At 48.4% G+C, this 19,139-nt stretch overlaps 1 protein-coding gene across 1 annotated transcript in view; it reads left to right on the plus strand.

Annotated features, from left to right (window-relative positions):
• Nucleotides 1-19,139, plus strand: part of LOC119970901 (hydrocephalus-inducing protein-like) — a 140,942-nt gene that overhangs the window by 31,426 nt on the left and 90,377 nt on the right. Inside the window, exons 7-8 of the mRNA XM_038806010.1 lie at nucleotides 2,584-2,803; nucleotides 17,502-17,714. Coding sequence (XP_038661938.1) covers nucleotides 2,584-2,803; nucleotides 17,502-17,714 — 433 coding nt within the window. The remainder of the gene's footprint in view (nucleotides 1-2,583; nucleotides 2,804-17,501; nucleotides 17,715-19,139) is intronic.

Raw genomic sequence — 19,139 nt, forward strand, 5'->3', positions numbered from 1 at the left:
ACTTGGGTTGGCATAGGTCGGATCCAAGAGACAGAAATCATGGCTGCATTGTCTTTTAACTGGCTTGAGTTTTCCCTGCCCTTTTGTGGGCAGTTTCTGGGTCACAGTCAATCAATTCCTCAGGGTTCCACCCTCTGATTGGTCACATCCAATCAGGAGCTGCTACATCACTTTTGGGGTGTGCATCAGTGGCCAATCCTGGGAGGGCTCCGAGCAGGACCTCGGTGCCGCCTAGTCTGGAAGATGACCCGATGGACCTGATGGTCCCATTGTTATTTTAATCGCCTGGAATAGCCCATTTGCAGGTGTGAATTCCTGTATACTTCTGGACTGCCGTTTGCAAAGATACAAGTTGCAGCTTGTCTGTGACCCAAACCTGGCCATAATTCCCATCATTCTTTGCAGGTGGCCTTCTCCGATGTCTACAGAACCAAGGCTGGAATGAAGTTTGGGGCGAAACAATCTGGACAGAACCCAAACTGAGCATTGGTGAGCAGGTTATTGTTGAGTCAATGCTTTTTAAAAAATAAATTTAGAGTGCCCAATTATTTTTTTTTCCAATTATGGGGCAATTTAGCGTTGCCAATCGACCTACCCTGCACATCTTTGGGTTGTGGGGGTGAAACCCACGGGGAGAATGTGCAAACTCCACACGGACAGTGACCCAGGGCCGGGATTCAAACCCAGGTCTTCAGTGCCGCAGTCCCAGTGCTAACCACCGAGCCACGTGCTGCCCTTTGTTGAGTCAATGCTGCTGGATGACAATGTCAGTAACTAATTTGCTTTGTCGATGATTGAAAGCAGATAAATTGGGTATTAATTAGTCTAATTGGATTTGTGCTGTTTGTTGTGGAAAGACTATACCTGGAAACAATTTTCCACTCATAAATGTTTGTGGTTCAGTATTGTGGTAAACCACTGTGTGCACCTGTATTAGGGGATGTAAGGTAGGACCTGTACTACAGGCTCGCTGGTAGCCCCTGCTGGCTCGCTCCACCCACAAGGAGCCATATAAATATGTGTGTCCTCCTCTGATCTGCCATTTCACCAGCTGCAGTAGGAGGCCACGCACCTGACTGTAATAAAGCCACAGTTGTACCAATCTGAGTCTTTTGTGCAATTGATCGTGCATCAATTTATTGCAGTTAGATTTTCTACGTAATGAATCAAACCAGATCGCCTGCAACTGGATCCGCACTCGCCCGACACCAGAAAGGACTTTAATCACTGGGTAGCTTGTTTTGAGGCTTACATCAACGCTGCGGCCCCCGTGCCGATGGAAGCTCAGAAGATACAGATCTTGTACTCCAGGTTGAGCTCCAGCGTGTTCCCGTTGATTCAGGACGCCCCGAATTATGCGGAAGTGATTATCCGAAAAGAAAACTATGCACAGAAATCAAACACGATCTTCGCCAGGCACGTACTCGCCACTTGCTCTCAACTCCCTGGTGAGTCCATCGAAGACTTCTGGCGGGATCTAATCCCACTCGTACGGGACTGTGACTGTCAGGCCATTACGGCCACCGAACATTCTACTCTCCTCATGCGCAATGCATTTGTAACGGGGATTGCATCGGACTCCATCCGACAACGACTACTGGAAGGGGCCACGCTCGACGTAACGGAGACAAAATCTTTAGCGCTTTCCATGACGGTCGCGTCTCGCAATGTCCAGGCCAACCCCGCTCGCCGCACGGCCTACCCATCCTACCCCTCTTGGACCCCGCAAACGGCTTCCTGACTGGGGCCCTTCCCAGTCAATACGCCTGCGCCGCGCACCAATCTGTGCATCCTAGGGGTCCCTGCTTCTACTTCTGTGGTCAGCAGAAGAACCCCCGCCAACGCTGCCCGGCCCGCGCCACCACATGCAAGTCCTGCGATAAAAAGGGCCACTTCGCAGCTGTGTGCCAGGCCCGCGCAGTCGCCGCTATCACGCCCGCAATCACCCCCTCCCCCCGCCGAACGCACAATAGGCCCGTCATCTTCTCCTCCCAGGGTCACGTGCGGCCAGTGGGTGCCGCCATCTTCTCCTCCCAGGGCCATCTGCGGCCAGTGGGCATTGCCATCTCCACCCCCCCCCCCCCAGTCCACGTGCGGCCCATGGGTGCCGCCATCTTGGCCAGTGCCACCAAAGTGCACCCCAAAGTGTCAAAATGGAATTTTGTTTTCCCTTCCCACTGTAAATAATTTGCAACATTGTATATAGTTCCACACCACCCCCGCTGGACTAATTTTTAACAGGGGGTGAATGTGGTGAACCACTGTATGCACCTGTATTAGGGGATGTAAGGTAGGACCTGTCCTACAGATTCACCGGTAGCCCCTGCCGGCTGGCTCCGCCCACAAGGAGCCATATAAATATGCATGTCCTCCTCTGATCTGCCATTTCGCCAGCTGCAGTAGGAGGCCACGCATCTGACTATAATAAAGCCACAGTTGTACCAATCTGAGTCTTTTGTGCAATTGACGTGCATCAAGTATCAAAACCTCTGCCTCGGAATATTTTAAAGGTACTATTTGAATGCAAGTTTCTCTTATTCCATTGCACCCTCCAGAAATTAAACCTTTTCTTTTATGTTGCAGATTTAAGTGGGACATTGAGATGTTTAAGCCACATTATTCAATCACCCCTGTGGAGGGCTACATCTCCCCCGGAATGGATGTGTCCTTGGAGGTGGCATTCCATCCTGATAAAATTCATGCAGACATTCGATTGGAAAACGTGCAGTGCTTCATTGAGGAATCTAAACCTCTCCAGCTCTACCTGACCGGCTCATGTGTGGCAGCAACAGCTATGAAAGAGGTACAAACACTAGCCATGTGCAAATTAGCTTCTCTGCTTCACACATTAGAACAGGGACTACACTTCAAAAATACTGAAATGTCTGCAATATGATCATGATGAATATTAAAAGAGTACTTGACTTTTGTTTCTTCCTTTTTCTTTCTTCCTCACGCCTCTCTCCCTCACCTTCTTTCTTCAAACATGTTGTAAATCGAGTATAGAAGCATAGAATTTGCAGTACAAAAGGAGGCCATTCATCCCATCGAGTCTGAACCAGCCCTTGGAAAGAGCACCCTGCTTAAGCCCAGGCCTCCACTGTAACACAGTAACCCCACCTAACCTTACGGACACTAAGGGGCAATTTTGCATGGCCAATCCACCTAACCTACAGAGTTAGACTGTGGGAGGAAACCGGAGCACTCAGAAGAAACCCATGCAGACACGGGGAGAAAGTGCAAACTCCACACAGACAGTCACCCGAGGCCGGAAATGAACCTAGGACCCTGGAGCTGTGATACAGCAGTGCTAACCACCGTGCCAGCTCTGTATTTTATCTGAAACCACCAATTTCTCAACTGGGTTAAATTTGTCCCTTATTGGTCCAAATCATCCAGTCCCTGAATCGTCGGGAATGGACATAAGTTGTCAGATGCGCATCAGGACTCTTTTCCTGGCAAACAGACATACCTGGGAAGATTATACCTCCAAAGCACTGATTTCCACTGCTGCAAGTCCTGCATAAATTTGGACATAGCTCAGACTGAAAATTGGGCTAGAAGCACAGGACTTACCGGGAAACTTACCCTGGAAATGCTACACCATTTAATACCTGGTCCGAATTAACGATTAACTAGTGTAACTCAACTGAGCACCACAACTGGCCCTCCACCCCACCTCCACCACAATCACCCCTCCGAGTTGACCTGACTGCCACCTGAACACCCAATTACCCCAGTCCACCTGACTAACCCCCCCCCCAACTTGACCGAGTACCTCCCCATTCACCCAATTACTGACTAGAGAGAACGCCTGACTGTCGCTTCTCTCCACCACCACCCCTCCCCCCCCCAACCCCCCCGGACCAGAAAAGACTGCCCCACTGGCCACCCCTTGCCCACTTGCCCTATACCCACTTGCCATCTGCCAACCTCCCTCACTCATCCACCTATCCATGTCGTAGCTCAGTCACCAACTGAAAGACTTACTTGAATAGGGCTGCTTTGTTATGAAAAGCGGATGTGTTCTCCCATCTCTCTTGAGCCCATTGAGCTTGCTCTGGTGAGGCTGATTGGGATTGGAAGATATAGCTGAAAAATTGAAAAAGGGTTGGGTCACAGAGATCTTCTCAGGCAGCATCAGTAAGCTCAGCATCAACCCTGACTGGAAGATTTGGACTAGTGTCTGCTTTATTTCTCAATTCCTTGACATGATTCTGGAGCTGCACTGGTGGTAATCTACTGCTACCCGTCCATAAGACACTTGGCTACGTGGTGCCAAAATATCTGCAAGGCTACAGAGCAGAGTGTGCCAGGTGAAGCAGAGAGTCAAGTTGGCACTTGTTGACTGTTGTATTCATGACGGTGTGAGGCTGGTCCCATATGCCAGACTTTTGAGTGAACATGTTTCATTCATTTTTTTTTTTTTTTTATAAATTTAGATTACCCAATTATTTTTTCCAATTAAGGGGCAATTTAGCGTGGCCAATCCACCTACTCTGCACATTTTTGGGTTGTGGGGGCGAAACCCACACAGACACGGGGAGAATGTGCAAACTCCACACAGACAGTGACCCAGAGCCGGGGTCGAACCTGGGACCTCAGCGCCGTGAGGCGGTTGTGCTAACCACTTGGCCACCGTGCTGCCCAACATGTTTCATTCATGACAGCAGCAGCACATGGGATTCCACAATCCGCCTCAGTCTGTGTGGCAGCTATGATTCACATGCCTACCTGGAAAAAAAAGTGTGTCAACAGTAACTCAGAATAATTGGCCTCACTGGAAAGGTATAAACTGAGAGTGAAACTGTGAAACAGTAACGCACCAGAAGTATGCAAGCTACAACTTTATTTGGTGCATGTTTAAGATTTTAGTGAAGCTGCTTTAAACCCACGTCTGAATTATCATTTGTATGCATTGCAAACACCGGGTGGAATTTTCTCATTTTTTAACTAAGTGTCAACTCAGGCAGGAAAAGCATTGTGCTGCCTGCCTGCCCCACCATTGACCTTACCCGCAATATCTTTGTAAACTTAGTTAAAATAAATGCTGTAGGCGGGTCCCATGGCATCATGCTGGCGGAGTGGGCTCTGACTGAACCTGATTGAGCCCACTCGCCAGAACCTCATCCTTCAAGAGATCAAGTGTGCCCCGATCTAAAAATATAAAAAATGAGGATTCCCCCATACGGACATGGAACCCACCACCCCACTCATAGGGGAAATTCTCCACCTCCCAGGGACCCTTAGCGAACCTCCCCAACAGAAGCTCCTGCAGCTACACATGGCAGTGTCTGGACACAAGATGAGTGTGTAATCCTGTAGGCAGGAGACGCTGGGCAACAGTTGGTCACAGGGTTCAGTGAAATCCCTAATCCACAGGATCAGGTACTCTTTATAATGCGGCTTGGCAAACTGCACGGTGGTGCAGTGGGTTAGCCCTGCTGCCTCACAGCACTGAGGTCCCAGGTTCGATGCCGGCTCTGGGTCACTGTCCGTGTGGAGTTTGCACATTCTTCCCCGTGTTTGCATGGGTTTCGCTCCCACATTCGATGGGCTGAATGGTCTCCTTCTGCACTGTAAATTCTATGATCTATGAACCCAAAAGATGTGCCGGGTAGGTGGATTGGCCACGCTAAATTGCCCCTTAATTGGAAAAAAAATGAATTGGGTACTCTAACTTTATAAAAAAAGAAAAAAAAGAACAATCTTATTGCTCTGATGGAAGGGAAAGAAGCAACATCCCATTGGACTGTAATCCTGCCCCACACACATCCCAAGCAGCTAGATGCAGAGGACCATGAACCGAGCACCATATTGTTTGGAATGGTACAAAATTCACAAAGCAGCTAAGGGCAAAAAGATACCTTACAAGGAAGTGATAGGAGAAGGGTGAAGGGGGGATGGGGGGGGGGGGTGTTATTATGAGATGGATTTCGCGTCTCAGCCAACATAGAAATGATGCACTCGCAATTAGTGTACAGAATGGAAAGGACTGACTTCCTTGCAGGCTACTACCCTGGAGGACCTGCTCCAGGGAAATCAAATTTCCAGCAAAAGTAGGTGGGAGCTTTGTGTCCTAATGCTGAGCAGGCCCATCTCCATTCTTGGCCATTATTGGGTGGCACAGGTCTGGAGGAAGTCACTGACAGTGACAGTTAGCTGCAATCAGGGGGTCATGGCTGGCAGTTTGGGAGGTAGATCTATGGCAGTTGATTGTGGGTTTGTATTTTAAGTCTTAAATTCTCTAAAACTGAACATATTTGAGGTGGATCGGTGAGTGGGTGTGCTCTGCTGGTCCATAATTTCACCCTCTCCTTCAAAGTGTAACCTCAGGTTCTGGGCCCTGTCCAGATTTCCACATACTGAACTTTTAAATTCATGCCACCCCAATGTGTCCACCGCCACCCCACTGACTCCAACAGGCCTGGCTTGAACTGAGGCAGGACCAGAGGTGGACTGTCAACCTGTTCCCAGAAGACAAACTGACAAGTTAAATATTCTAATGGGGCCACATGTGCCATATTTCACTTATTTTCCAAGTTTAAGCCAGGCATTAAAAGAGAGGTCTGAACTGTAGAAGAGGTAAATATCTTTACAGCACTGCTTATGGGCTAAGAGGGGCAGAGGTGTAGCACCATGGGCCTTCCAAGCATATCTTCTTCCTGCCCACCACTGGTCCCTGCCCCCTATCACCCCCCCCCCCACCCCGGGGGGGCTAGGAGGGCCGTGCCGGGAATCTCAGCCGCGGGACCAGTCCCCTCCCGAGCACGGTTGTGGTGCTCACTCCCCTCTCCGCTCCCCACAAGCCAAAAAACAGCTGCTGGCGCCATGTTCACACTGGCAGCGACCAGGTGTGGTTGCCGCCGGCGTTGTAGCCACCGACGTTGGCCACTTCCCGACACAAAATGGAGAATTGAAATGCATGCAGGGAAAACAGGACAATGTAAGGAAAACAGGCAGGCTGCAGAATCTCCCTGTGTATTCTGTCTGCAAAGAAACCAGACAATACTGAAACTAACAGTTGCGCAGATTAATTGAGCGATTCCCGGTGATTCCCGGGCACAATGGACACAATCAAGAATAACAAAGGTCAAGCCAGACTCTTCGGCGCCAGCAGGAGTCCCGGACAATAAGTTACAAACAGCCCCAAGAACCGGCCAGCGATCGGGAAACAGCCCCAGTATTGGGGAATTCAAACCAATCGATTGGTCTGAGGTCTAATCGATTGCAAGCAGGTATAGGGTCCGCCCAGATGGGCGCGAAGCCCCTGTGACCTATAAAGGACTGATCCCAAGTCCAGCTCGCTTTCTTAGCCGGCCCTCCCAGCAGAACACCTTTGCAGCAGCTCTCTAAGAACTTGAACGTGAGAAGGAGAGGCCTGACCAACAGCTACACCGACAAGTAAGTGTCCAACCAACGCTCGCTACGAGAATAGACACTCCTGTCCCCTTAGCCCGTACCAACTGGGAAGCCTGCAGTCTCAGGACAGAACATTTAGTGGCGAACTCTGATGGGACTCGACTAGAAGTGGCCCCCCCCACTCCGAGAGATTTGTTGCGAAAAACTGTCGGGAGTTTATACTACGGAAATTAGCGAAATCCGTACCCATATTTATAGCACCGCCTTTGTACCCCTCGTTCTAAATTTAAAGAGAGCACAGATAGGAAAGGTGGCCATGCAGGCAACGGAACGCCTCATGCACCCCCAGGAATTCATGGTCGCAGCAACCAGCAGCAGAGTAGGAACGTGTCCCGTTTGGGAACAAGAGATCAGAAAGTACCTCAAAGGGAAAGGATGGCCCCTTTGGAGCGAATTCTGTTCGAATGAGGAAACAGGCCCCGGGAGTATAGGACATACTTGGTGGGAGGACCTGAGCGCAAATCACAAAAGGAATCTAGGAAAAGCATGTAAGCCGATGGCAATTGTGTCCTGCTTGGCACAATTGCGAGGCACAGAGGAGGTCGTCAGGACGCTCCGCTCAGATTTAGAGGAGAAAAACAGAATGAGTAAAGTAGATGTCAGTGACATAGAAAGAGAGAATATGGAGTTAAGAAGGAGGCTTGCAGCAAAAGATGTAGAGGTGGATGATGCCAAGAGGGCACACCAGTCTTGTCTGGCGCACTTAAGCAGCTCCCAAACACAATATGAAAAGGCCTATCAGGATATGCAGCGCGCAGTCTTGATAAGAGGAAACCAAGAAGCAAGTAGAGGCTTTGCAAAGACAATGCAGCGACCTGAAGGCAGCTTTACGAGCACTCCATGCTGCCACCACTGAGCAAAGATAAAGCTCGGTAGACCATGCAAAGTGTAGAAAGCAGATTGCGGAACTGCAATCTCTGCTTTCAGTGCAGAATGGCTTCCAAGATACTTTTGGAAAGCAACTAGATGAGGAAGAAGGCCCAGATTGGCAGGAATTGCAGGAGACAGCCCAGCGATATGTTCAGGGAACATGTGCGCTAGAAATGCAGCAGAAGAGGAAAGCACCCCAACCCCCCACAGAACAGATAGCATCAGCACCAATGAACCCAGTCACCACCCAAAAGAAAGCAAACGTAGACGGCGCACCCGAGATCACTTATACCACCCCCTTAACCGTGACCCAATTACGGGACGTGTGCGAGAAAGTCACACTGTTCCTCCCTACTTCAGACCCCCACCATTTCTTTGCGAAGGTAAAACAGCAGGCGACCATGTATGGCCTGGACAAAAGAGAGCATGTTAAGCTCACGGTTTTGTGTTTAGACACGTCTGTGGTAGCAGCCCTTCCCGACCCACAGAACGTTGGAGGAGGAACCCTAGAGCAAATGCATACAGCGATACTGGATGCAATCGGGTATAATAGAGGAGACCCCGTTAAAGACCTGAACCGATGTAGGCAGAAAAAGACCGAGCACCCCACAGCGTTTGCAGGACGGCTGTGGATTCACTTTACTGCAGTTTTCGGAGACTTAGAATGCGCTCGTTTGGCCCAAGATAACATGGCCAAATGGACCCGCACCCTTAGCTCCCACACCACAGAGGCAGGACAGAAAGCCTGCTCTAACTATGACCCCACAGAAGAGGCCCATAATGAAAAGTGGGTACTTAAGAGATTGTCCCGCGCTTGGGAGCAATCTGTTCATGGCAAAGCAACATTTAAAAAGCCCAAGGAGACTCAAGCTGATGTACACATTCAGGTAGTAAGAGCACACCAAAACCCCACATGGGTAAATTAGGGACAGAACAGCCCCCGACAGAAGTCTCAGGGATGCTATAACTGTGGACAACTGGGACACTTTGCACGGGAGTGCAATGCCCCACAGAAATTGCAGAGAGGCCAACAGACAGGCACTCTGAACAGAAATAGAGCAAAGCCCATTCACAGTATAGGGATTCATTCAGGACAGACCAATGTGGACGGAACGGACTGACAGTGTTCAGTCTCCCCCACTTGGGTCTGTGACACCCTTTGGGACAGGTCCGGACGACCGGTAGTCACAGCAAAGATCCGGGGACAGCCCATAGAATTACTCTGGAACACAGGAGGGTCCCGCACGACCATAAATGCCTCCACTATGTACCAAAAGGACACATGGTCCACTACAGCCACAATCACACTCAGCGGCTTTACAGGCCACTCACAGCAGGGACACATTACATCCCCTGTACCCATTGAGCTAGGGACCATTACCACCAGACACCCCATTGTTTTAGTAGATTTGCCCCACACAGCAGAACACATACTCGGCATCGATGTTATGAATGCACACAGCCAGTCAATCAGTGTTTCTGGCAAATGGTAAGATCAGAAAGATCCCCCGCAACGCTCACAGTAGGTGAGTATGAAAACAGGATTAGCGCAGTAGGAGAGTATTGCTTTGATCCGACCACGCTCAGTACGGACAAACAGGTTAGGGCAGTTTTGAAAGAGAACAGATCAGCATTTGCCAGTCACAGGCACGACTGCGGCAGAGTGACTGGATCGGTTCAAATTACAGGACCTGACCCTAGACCACAACGACAATACAGATTTCCCCAGGAAGCAGAGGGAGAAATCGCGAAAGTAATAGAGAGCTTATTAGAGCAGGGCGTACTCCGATCAGTAGCCTCAACTAATAATGCACCGATTTGGCCAATGAGGAAGCCCGATGGATAATGGCAACTGACCATCGATTATCGGGAACTCAATAAAGTCACCCCTGCAGTAGCCCCCACGGTGGCAACAAGTCCTGAGACCATGCTCAAACAGGGACTCAACTCCAAGTACTTTACGGTTTTGGACATTAGCAACGGCTTCTGGTCCATCCCATTGGCGAAGGCGTGCCAGTACAAATTCGCATTCATTTTAAAGGTCAGCAGTATACGTGGACATGCCTTCCACAAGGATTCCACAATTCCCCCTCCATTTTCCACCAACAGCTGGCAAATGGATTGTCTAAATTCTCTCGCCCCGAATGTCTGGGCCAGTATGTGGACGATCTACTATTGCAGACAGACACCAAGGCAGAGCACATCACTCTTCTGTCTGAACTCCTGGAACTACTGCAAACAATTGGATGTAAAGTGAACCCCAAAAAGGCCCAAATATTGGAGAGTAAAGTGATGTATTTGGGTACAATCATCACGCACGGCAAACGTGAGATCGTGTACAAAAGAATTGACTCGATCGTCAAATTGCCCCTTCCCCAAAATGTTTCAGCCATCTGGTCATTTTTAGGACTGCTTGGGTACTGTCGGAACCATATTGACGGTTTTGCGACAAAGGCAGCCCCCCTTTCAAACCTCCTCAAGAAAGGAGGTCCTTGGGACTGGCTTCCGCAGCATACAGATGCTGTGGACGATTTAAAAAGAGCCCTTATTGCAGCCCCCGCACTCCAAGTTCCAGACTTGCTCTCCCCCTATGCAATTGAGGTAGCAAGCACAGATCTGACCCTCTCGGCTGTGCTCCTTCAGGAACGGCACGAGCAGCTACAACCAGTGGCTTATGCCTCCAGACTTTTAGACCCAGTTGAGCAAGGATTTTCAGCCTGCGAGAGGCAGCTACTCGCAGTATTCTGGGCAGTACAGTACTTTTCGTACATTACCGGACTCAACCCCATAACGATTCTGACCGAACACACACCCACACAGCATCTATTAGACGGACGACTGAAGGACGGTTCAGTTAGTCAAATCAGAGCAGCTAGATGGACCCTTCTATTGCAAGGATGGGACATCACTGTGAAACGGACAAAGACACACACCTTTTTAGCAGATAACCTCCAATACATAGGAAAACCCCATGAATGTGAGATCACATCCCCACTCCACAATACAGGACCCTTCGTTGCAAAGACGCCCCCCAGGTAGATAGGAAATTCAACCCAAAGCCCTCCGCCCACGTGTGCACCCCTGAGGATTTATGTGGATAGTTCATCCACTGTTTTAAATGGTGAGCGCATTACAGGAAGCGGTATCTATGGCGTGAATCTCGGCCGCGGGGCCTTGTCGCTGGCGTCAAGGCCCGGCGCGCCGAGAATGATGTGGCCGGCGTGCCTAATGATGTCAGCCGCGCATGCGCAGGTTGGCCGGGTCCAACCCGCGCATGCGCGGCTGATATCACGACGGCTGACGGCTCAAACCCGCGCATGCGCGGTTGCCGTCTTCCCCTCTGCTGCCCCGCAAGACGGGGCGGCTTGATCTTGCCGGGCGGCAGAGGGGAAAGAGTGCGTCCCTTTGAGACGCCGGCCCGACGATCGGTGGGCACTGATGGTGGGCCAGTCCCCTCCCGAGCACGGTCGCGGTGCTCACTCCCCTCTCCCACAAGCCACTAAACAGCTGCTGGCGCCATGTTCACGCCGGCAGCGACCAGGTGTGGTTGCCGCCGGCGTGAACCGGTCGGGAACGGCCGACCGCTCGGCCCATCCGGGTCGGAGAATCGCGGGTCGCTGTGAAAAACGGCGAGCGCCGATTCTCCGAGCGGCGTGTCGCAAAACGCGACAGGCCATTTTGGGGGGGTGGGAGAATCGCGGGGGGGTGTCAGAGCGGCCCTCCCGCGATTCTCCCACCCGGCCTGGGGAGCGGAGAATCGCGCCCTTTATTCCAGAACAAACAACTGGTGAGACCATTAACGATTGTGATACACAATGCATCATTACTGTGAAAGGTAAATGATCAGGGCAAAATCATTCTATAAGTTCTGGCAGACTGGATATTTTATATTAGAACTGGATAAACATGCTGATCCAGGCATCATGTTTTCATTTCCAGCTCTGGAGAACTTGTTATGTTTTTTATTCTGGATGGAAAAAGATGTCCCCAGTGAGCAAAGATAGTTTCCGGGCGGATATGTATGTGTTTCTGTAAACAGGTAGTCAGTCGGGTGAAAAGCTAATCATACCCACCAGGCCAGTTTACACAAATACTCTACCCTCCAGGGCTCAGTGATTAAAATGATAGTTTGGCACAGTGTATAATGCTCAGTCGGGCAATGCCAGGTTGTAAAATGGGAAGCATATAATTGCTGATTGTGGCTATAGAGTAGAGGTTCTAGGGCAGGATCGTCTGACCCCCCGCCAGGTCGGAGAATCGCCGGTGGGGCTGCGTGAATCCCGCTCCCGCCGGCTGTGAATTCTCCGGCGGCGGAGAATCGGTGGGGGCGGGAATCGCGCCGCACTGGTCGGCAGCCGCTCGCAGCAGCCCCACGGCAATTCTCCATCCCGCAATGGGCCCACTCGTCCCACCCATCCCACTCATTCTATGCAGGTCCTGCCGGCGCTAAATTTGACTAGGTCCCCTACCGGAGGGACCTGGCAGCGCGGGCGGGCTCCAGGATCCTGGGGGGGGGGGGGGCGATCTGGCCCCGTGGGGTGCCCCCACAGTGGCCTGGCCCGCGACCGGGGCCCACCGATCCGCGGGTGGGTCTGTGCCTTGGGGGCACTCTTTCCTACGCGCCGGCCGTGTAGGCCTCCGCAATGGCCGGTGCGAAAATGAACCCCCCTGCGCATGCGTGGGGATGATGCTCCCGCGCATGTGCAGACCCCCGCTGGCCGGCGGAGTCCCTTCGGCCACGGCTGGTGCAGCGCCAAAGGCCTTCCACGCCGGCCGGCGGGGCGCAAACCACTACTGAAGGTATGGAGGATGCTGCAGCTTTGGGGCGGCCCAACGCCGGAGTGGTTCACGCCCCTGGTGTGTATTCACATACAAATGTTTATTTTCCAGCCCAATTCTACACAAACAAATGATCTGGTCATTATCATGTTGATATGTGTAGCCATTAGCAGTGCTCAAACTGTGTCCCCTATATTACAACACAAGTAGGCTTCAGAAAAGTACTTTATTAACTTTGTCGCACTTTGAAACACTTTAAGTTTGTGAAAGGCACGACATAGAACATAGAACATAGAACAGTACAGCACAGAACAGGCCCTTCGGCCCTCGATGTTGTGCCGAGCAATGATCACCCTACTCAAACCCACGTATCCACCCTATACCCACAACCCAACAACCCCCCCCCCTTAACCTTACTTTTTAGGACACTACGGGCAATTTAGCATGGCCAATCCACCTAACCCGCACATCTTTGGACTGTGGGAGGAAACCCACGCACACACGGGGAGGACGTGCAGACTCCGCACAGACAGTGACCCAGCCGGGAATCGAACCTGGGACCCTGGAGCTGTGAAGCATTTATGCTAACCACCATGCTACCGTGCTGCCCCGACGTTACATGGAAGTGTTCAGATAGAATATAAAGTGTTGAAACTGACTATTCAGTCTAACTCAGGGGTGGGCAAACGCATGCGGCCCGCCAAAGGTCTTTATGCGGCCCACCAAGTCATTAAAAAAACAAACTTTTTTTTAATAAATTTTTTTTTTTTAATTTTTTTTTAAGGTTAATGGGAGGGAGCTGCTGGGTTACTTACTGGTATAGGGTGGATATGTTGACTTGAGTAGGGTGATCATTGCTCGGCACAACATTGAGGGCCGAAGGGCCTGTTCTGTGCTGTACTGTTCTATGTTCTATGTTCTATATGAGGCGCCCAGAATCATAACCGGGTGAAGTAATTATTTTACTTAATATACTATGCGGCCCTTTAAAATTGTGAATTTCTGAATGTGGCCCTTGCACGGAAAAGTTTGCCCACCCCTGGTCTAACTCATTCATGTCCGAGCTTATGCTCCACTTGAGTCTCCTCCCATCCTTATTCATCCAACTCTCCTATGATAACCCTCTATTCCCGTCTCTCCAATTTGCTTATTTGGCCTCCCCTTAAATGCATTTATACCATTCACCTCAAAGACTTTGTTAGCGAATTTCACATTCTTATCATTATCTGGGTAAAGAAGTATCTTCTAAATGTTCTGTTTGATTTCTTGGTGATTTCATGGTCACAAGTTGTACTCTTCTCTCTGTGTCTGCTCTATCTAAATGTGTCATAGCTTTAAAGACCTCCATTCTTTCACCCCTCAGTCTTTTCTTTTGAAAAGAAAAGAGGATTAGTTCACCCTTTCATGATAAGCATTACCTGTCAATCCCGGCATCTCCCTTTTCCAATGTCTCTGTATCATTTTTATAATGCAGTGACCAGAACTGCGCTGAGTAGTCCAAGGGTGATCTAACCAAGGTTCGACACTGATTTATCAGAAATTCCCTTCTTTTCAGTTTTATTCCTCCAGAAATAAACCCGATTCTTTTGTTTGCTTTTGTTAAAACTGTGTTGATCTGCTCCTTGACTTCCAATGATTTGTCTTCTTGTACTCAATAGATAAATGAATGCAAATATATATTTTTTGACCAGCCCTTAATGAGTTTATATTAATAACTTTATAAACCATATTAGCAGTCATTGACCTACAATGGCCTAATTTGTTAATGGCTCAATAAAATCTGCACAGTAGGAAACCATTAAATATTATGACATAAATAGTCTCATTTCAAGGTGGTAAAATATTAACTCAGCTCAATGTTGCACTTGAAAGGTGAGTTGTGTTATACCAATTTTATTGATCTTCGTTGTACTGAATAAAAAAGATTCTAATCTCCCTAATATGGAACCAATTTGCATTTATTTACCCCCTTTCATGTGCTTGACCGTTGGTTAAGTACAACAAATGTATGACCAATGTTGTAATTAACATATCCACTGATGTGACAGACATTTTGGACAGAGCTTTCACAGCCCCATGATGGTGGGTTTGGATGGGGGGGCGGGGTGAAATAAAAGAATCTTGGGATGGATCCCAGTATATTCCCACCACCAGGAAGAAATAAATTTCCCAACACCAGGCATGGACTTGGATCAGCTGCCAGCAAAGGGACAACCTTCAGTTTGACATAACACTTCAGTTTGAAGGATTTTCTGGAAGTGGAGCTGTGCCCAGCCCCATGCAGAAGCAGTCAGCTCCATGGGGGTGGCACTCCTGCAGCAGTCCTGTGGGCCATCAGAACTGCAAACTACATGCCTCAAAGAGGGGGTTCAAAGGCAGGAAAGGCAACCCCACCATCCCATGAACCATCTTGGGGGCAGAGGGCTGGTGATATTCTAATGTTATCTTGAAGGTAAGATGTAATTATAAAGTTGAAGATTTAGCCGGCGCAAATCCTGCTATGTCGAGAGAACCCGAAACAGGATTTGAGGGTGCACACCAGTTTCTGATTCTCCATGCCCACTCCAGCTGGTGTGATCAAGAACTTACCCAGAAAAAGCGAATACCTGATCACCACTCATTTGCATTAATTTTAATCCCATTAGCAAGATTAAAGTTGAATGCAGCGGCTTCCAATATTCACCCACCCCCCCCTCCCTCCTGCCAAGCGGGAAGTCAGCAGGGCACAAATCATTAATGGTTACTGAAAACAGGACCAGGTGCCATGAACACTAAGGGGGAGCAATGTAAGAATGCTGAGGGGTGTCCTTCAGGGGAGTTGGGGTTTGAGGAGTCTCAAATTCGGCTGGAGGGGCTCAGATCGGGGGTCTTTTCCAGAATGGGGTTGTGTGGCAAATTCTCTGCTGTGGCTTTGAAAATCTTTAAACTCTCTTTCAGCATGTCATTTTCAAAGAGCTATCAGTTGTAGTTACAAGTATTCCCCTGATGTGTTGGAAATATTTGAAGTGTGTTTTTTACATTCAATTTAATTCCCCTTTAATTTTTTTGAAGCCTCTGAGCATGTTGCGAAGCCTAAAAGCATTGAACTGCATTGTTTACATTCAATTTCATGGTCCATTACCTTTCACAACCCTCTTGATTGATAGTTCCAGGCTATTTCAAAGGAGTGATATGCTTTGTTTTTTTTTATAGCTCTTCACAGTTTATTAACTCTGAAGTGCTTCCTCCTTTTTGCAGTGATATGGAGATGCCGGCGTTGGACTGGGGTGAACACAGTAAGAAGTCTTACAACACCAGGTTAAAGTCCAACATGTTTGTTTCAAACATAGCTTTCAGAGCACCGCTCCTTACTCAGGTGAGGACCTTCCTCCTTCCTTCCTCCTTCACCTGAGGAAGGAGCAGTGCTCTGAAAGCTAGTGTTTGAAACAAACATGTTGGACTTTTAACCTGGTATTGTAAGACTTCTTGCTGTCCTTTTTGCAGGTGTTGTTTCTAACCACAGTTTTTTTCATAGAGGCTTTTTATAAATGCAAAGAGTGTTTCCAGGTGGGAGGAAGAGTAAACAAAACACCAACACACATTAGTCACCAGGAAAAGAGCTCCCAAAGGACGTTCTTTACCCAGGGAGTTCTGGGAATGTGGAATTCACTACCACAGGAAGGAATATAGATGCATTTAAAGGCAGGTTGGAGAAGAGTATTATGGAGAAAGGAACATGGAGTTATGCTGATAGAGGTAGATGAAGAAGGAACGAAAGAAGCTTGAGTAGAAATAAACACTGGCATAGACTAGTTTGGTGAATGGTCGATATCAGTGCAGTACACTCTATGTCAGCATCTGGTTAACTCAGTTGGCCAGATGGCTAACGTGTAGTTCAGAACAATAGCAACTGCATGGGTTGCATAATTGATTCCCAATCTAGCTGAGGTTGACTTGGGCCTCTGAGAGTGGAAGGTAATGGAAATCCATCACTGACAAAAAAAACAGTCAAGCTAATAGTTGAGGATGAAGCTGTGGACAATCAGTGGAAATCACAAGATGGCGCCGGAACGTGGTGACTCTTTGTGACGTCTCCCTAACAGATACACGTTTTACTTATCTTACAATTGTTCTAATCTTTTAAAATTTAATTCTAAGACTAACATTACTAATAACGTCTCTATTTTACCTTGTGTTGCCCTATTATGTATTTTCTTTTATTTTACTTTATTTTCATGTACTTAATGATCTGCTGAACTGCTCGCAGAAAAATACTTTTCACTGTACCGTGGTACACGTGACAATAAACAAAATCCAAATCCAATGAGCTGAGGACATGCCTTAGGACAGTTCTATGTAATTCGTTCTAAGGTTAGATACAGCACAGATGGTGCTAAAAAGTGCACAATTTAGGTACAAACCTAACATCACACTTTTACCGTTGCTTACAGGTGATTAACTTCAGTTGTCAAGTTCGGACTTCGCAGGTACATGGTATTGTACTGGTCAACCGCACCAACCAGCTCTGGAACCTGAAACCCTTGATTGAAGGAGAGTATTGGACTGGGCCCAAGAATATCATTATACAGCCTCATCAGCAGAACCAAACCTATGAGATCACATACAGGCCACTCTCCATGCCAATGGATGGCAAGAAGCATCAGGTAAAAATAATGGCATTTAGCACAGAGAGGCTTTGAGACTGTTCACAGGGCTGTCACGTGGACTGACATGACCTGCTGGACATTAGTAAGTGTGGCACAACCCGTCTGATTCCTCTTCCCATCAGATAATTCTCCACCAAGCTCTCACACAAAATATCTCTCTCCGCCCATCAGGAGAGCAAAATTAATTGGAAGATTATTAAGTAAATTCATTCAGAAAAGCAGGATCAGATGGTTGATACAGAGTCATCAGGCTTTCTCTGTGTTAGAATCAGTGTATGTTATAGTGGCTGACCCTTCAAATCTGAACTGCTGCTTAGGTAGTAGCAAAATAGTAAGAAGGGGGCATATTACACAAAGGGGAGGATATGAACACGGGAATAGGGGATGATAGTTCAAACACAATTTTTTAGGTTAACATTTGAAGAAGAAAAACATCAAATGGTCCAAAAAAAAGTCAGAGCAAATAGGGTTAGGCCAGTTATTTCTACTGGGTGGTTTGATACAGACATGTCTGAGATTTATACAAGAATGGTGAGACATAAGGCCTCCTTTTATGCTGAAATTCCAATAATTCTCAAATCATTGAAAATGTGTTGCTTTGCAACTGGGGGCTGGAACCATGGTGCCAACCCGGAAATCCTAACTGCAATGGCACAGGAACCACCCTGCTCTTGTGTAACTTCAAACCATTTGATAAGCCGCTGAGTTTATCATTTTCAGCAAGACCCATTCACATTTATAATTACCATCAGCTCCTTTGGTGTTTTAATGGACAAGAAGAAAGGTTAAAAACAAGAACAAAGAAAATTAGAGCACAGTAACGGGCCCTTCGGCCCTCCCAGCCTGCGCCGATCCAGATCCTTTATCTAAACCTGTCGTCTATTTTCCAAGGATCTACTTCTCTCTGTTCCCCGCCCGTTCATACATCTGTCTAGATGCACCTTAAATGATGCTATCGTGCCTGTCTCTACCACCTCCGCTGGCAAAGCGTTCCAGGCACCCACCACCCTCTGCGTAAAAAACTTTCCAAGCACATCTCCCTTAAACTTTCCCCCTCTCACCTTGAAATCGTGACCCCTTGTACTCTTGGAAAAAGCTTGTTGCTATCCACCCTGTCCATACCTCTTATAATTTTGTAGACCACAATCAGGTCCCCTCTCAACCTCCGTCTTTCCAATGAAAACAATCCTAATCTACTCAACCTTTCTTCATAGCTAGCACCCTCCATACCAGGCAACATCCTGGTGAACCTCCTCTGCACCCTCTCTAAAGCATCCACATCCTTCTGGCAATGGGGTGACCAGAACTGCACGCAGTATTCCAGATGTAGCCTAACCAAAGTCCTATACAACTGTAACATGACCTGCCGACTCTTGTACTCAATACCCCGTCCGATGAAGCCAAGCATGCTGTATGCCTTCT

Source organism: Scyliorhinus canicula, chromosome 9 (assembly GCF_902713615.1).
Source record: "Scyliorhinus canicula chromosome 9, sScyCan1.1, whole genome shotgun sequence".
Taxonomy (NCBI): domain Eukaryota; kingdom Metazoa; phylum Chordata; class Chondrichthyes; order Carcharhiniformes; family Scyliorhinidae; genus Scyliorhinus; species Scyliorhinus canicula.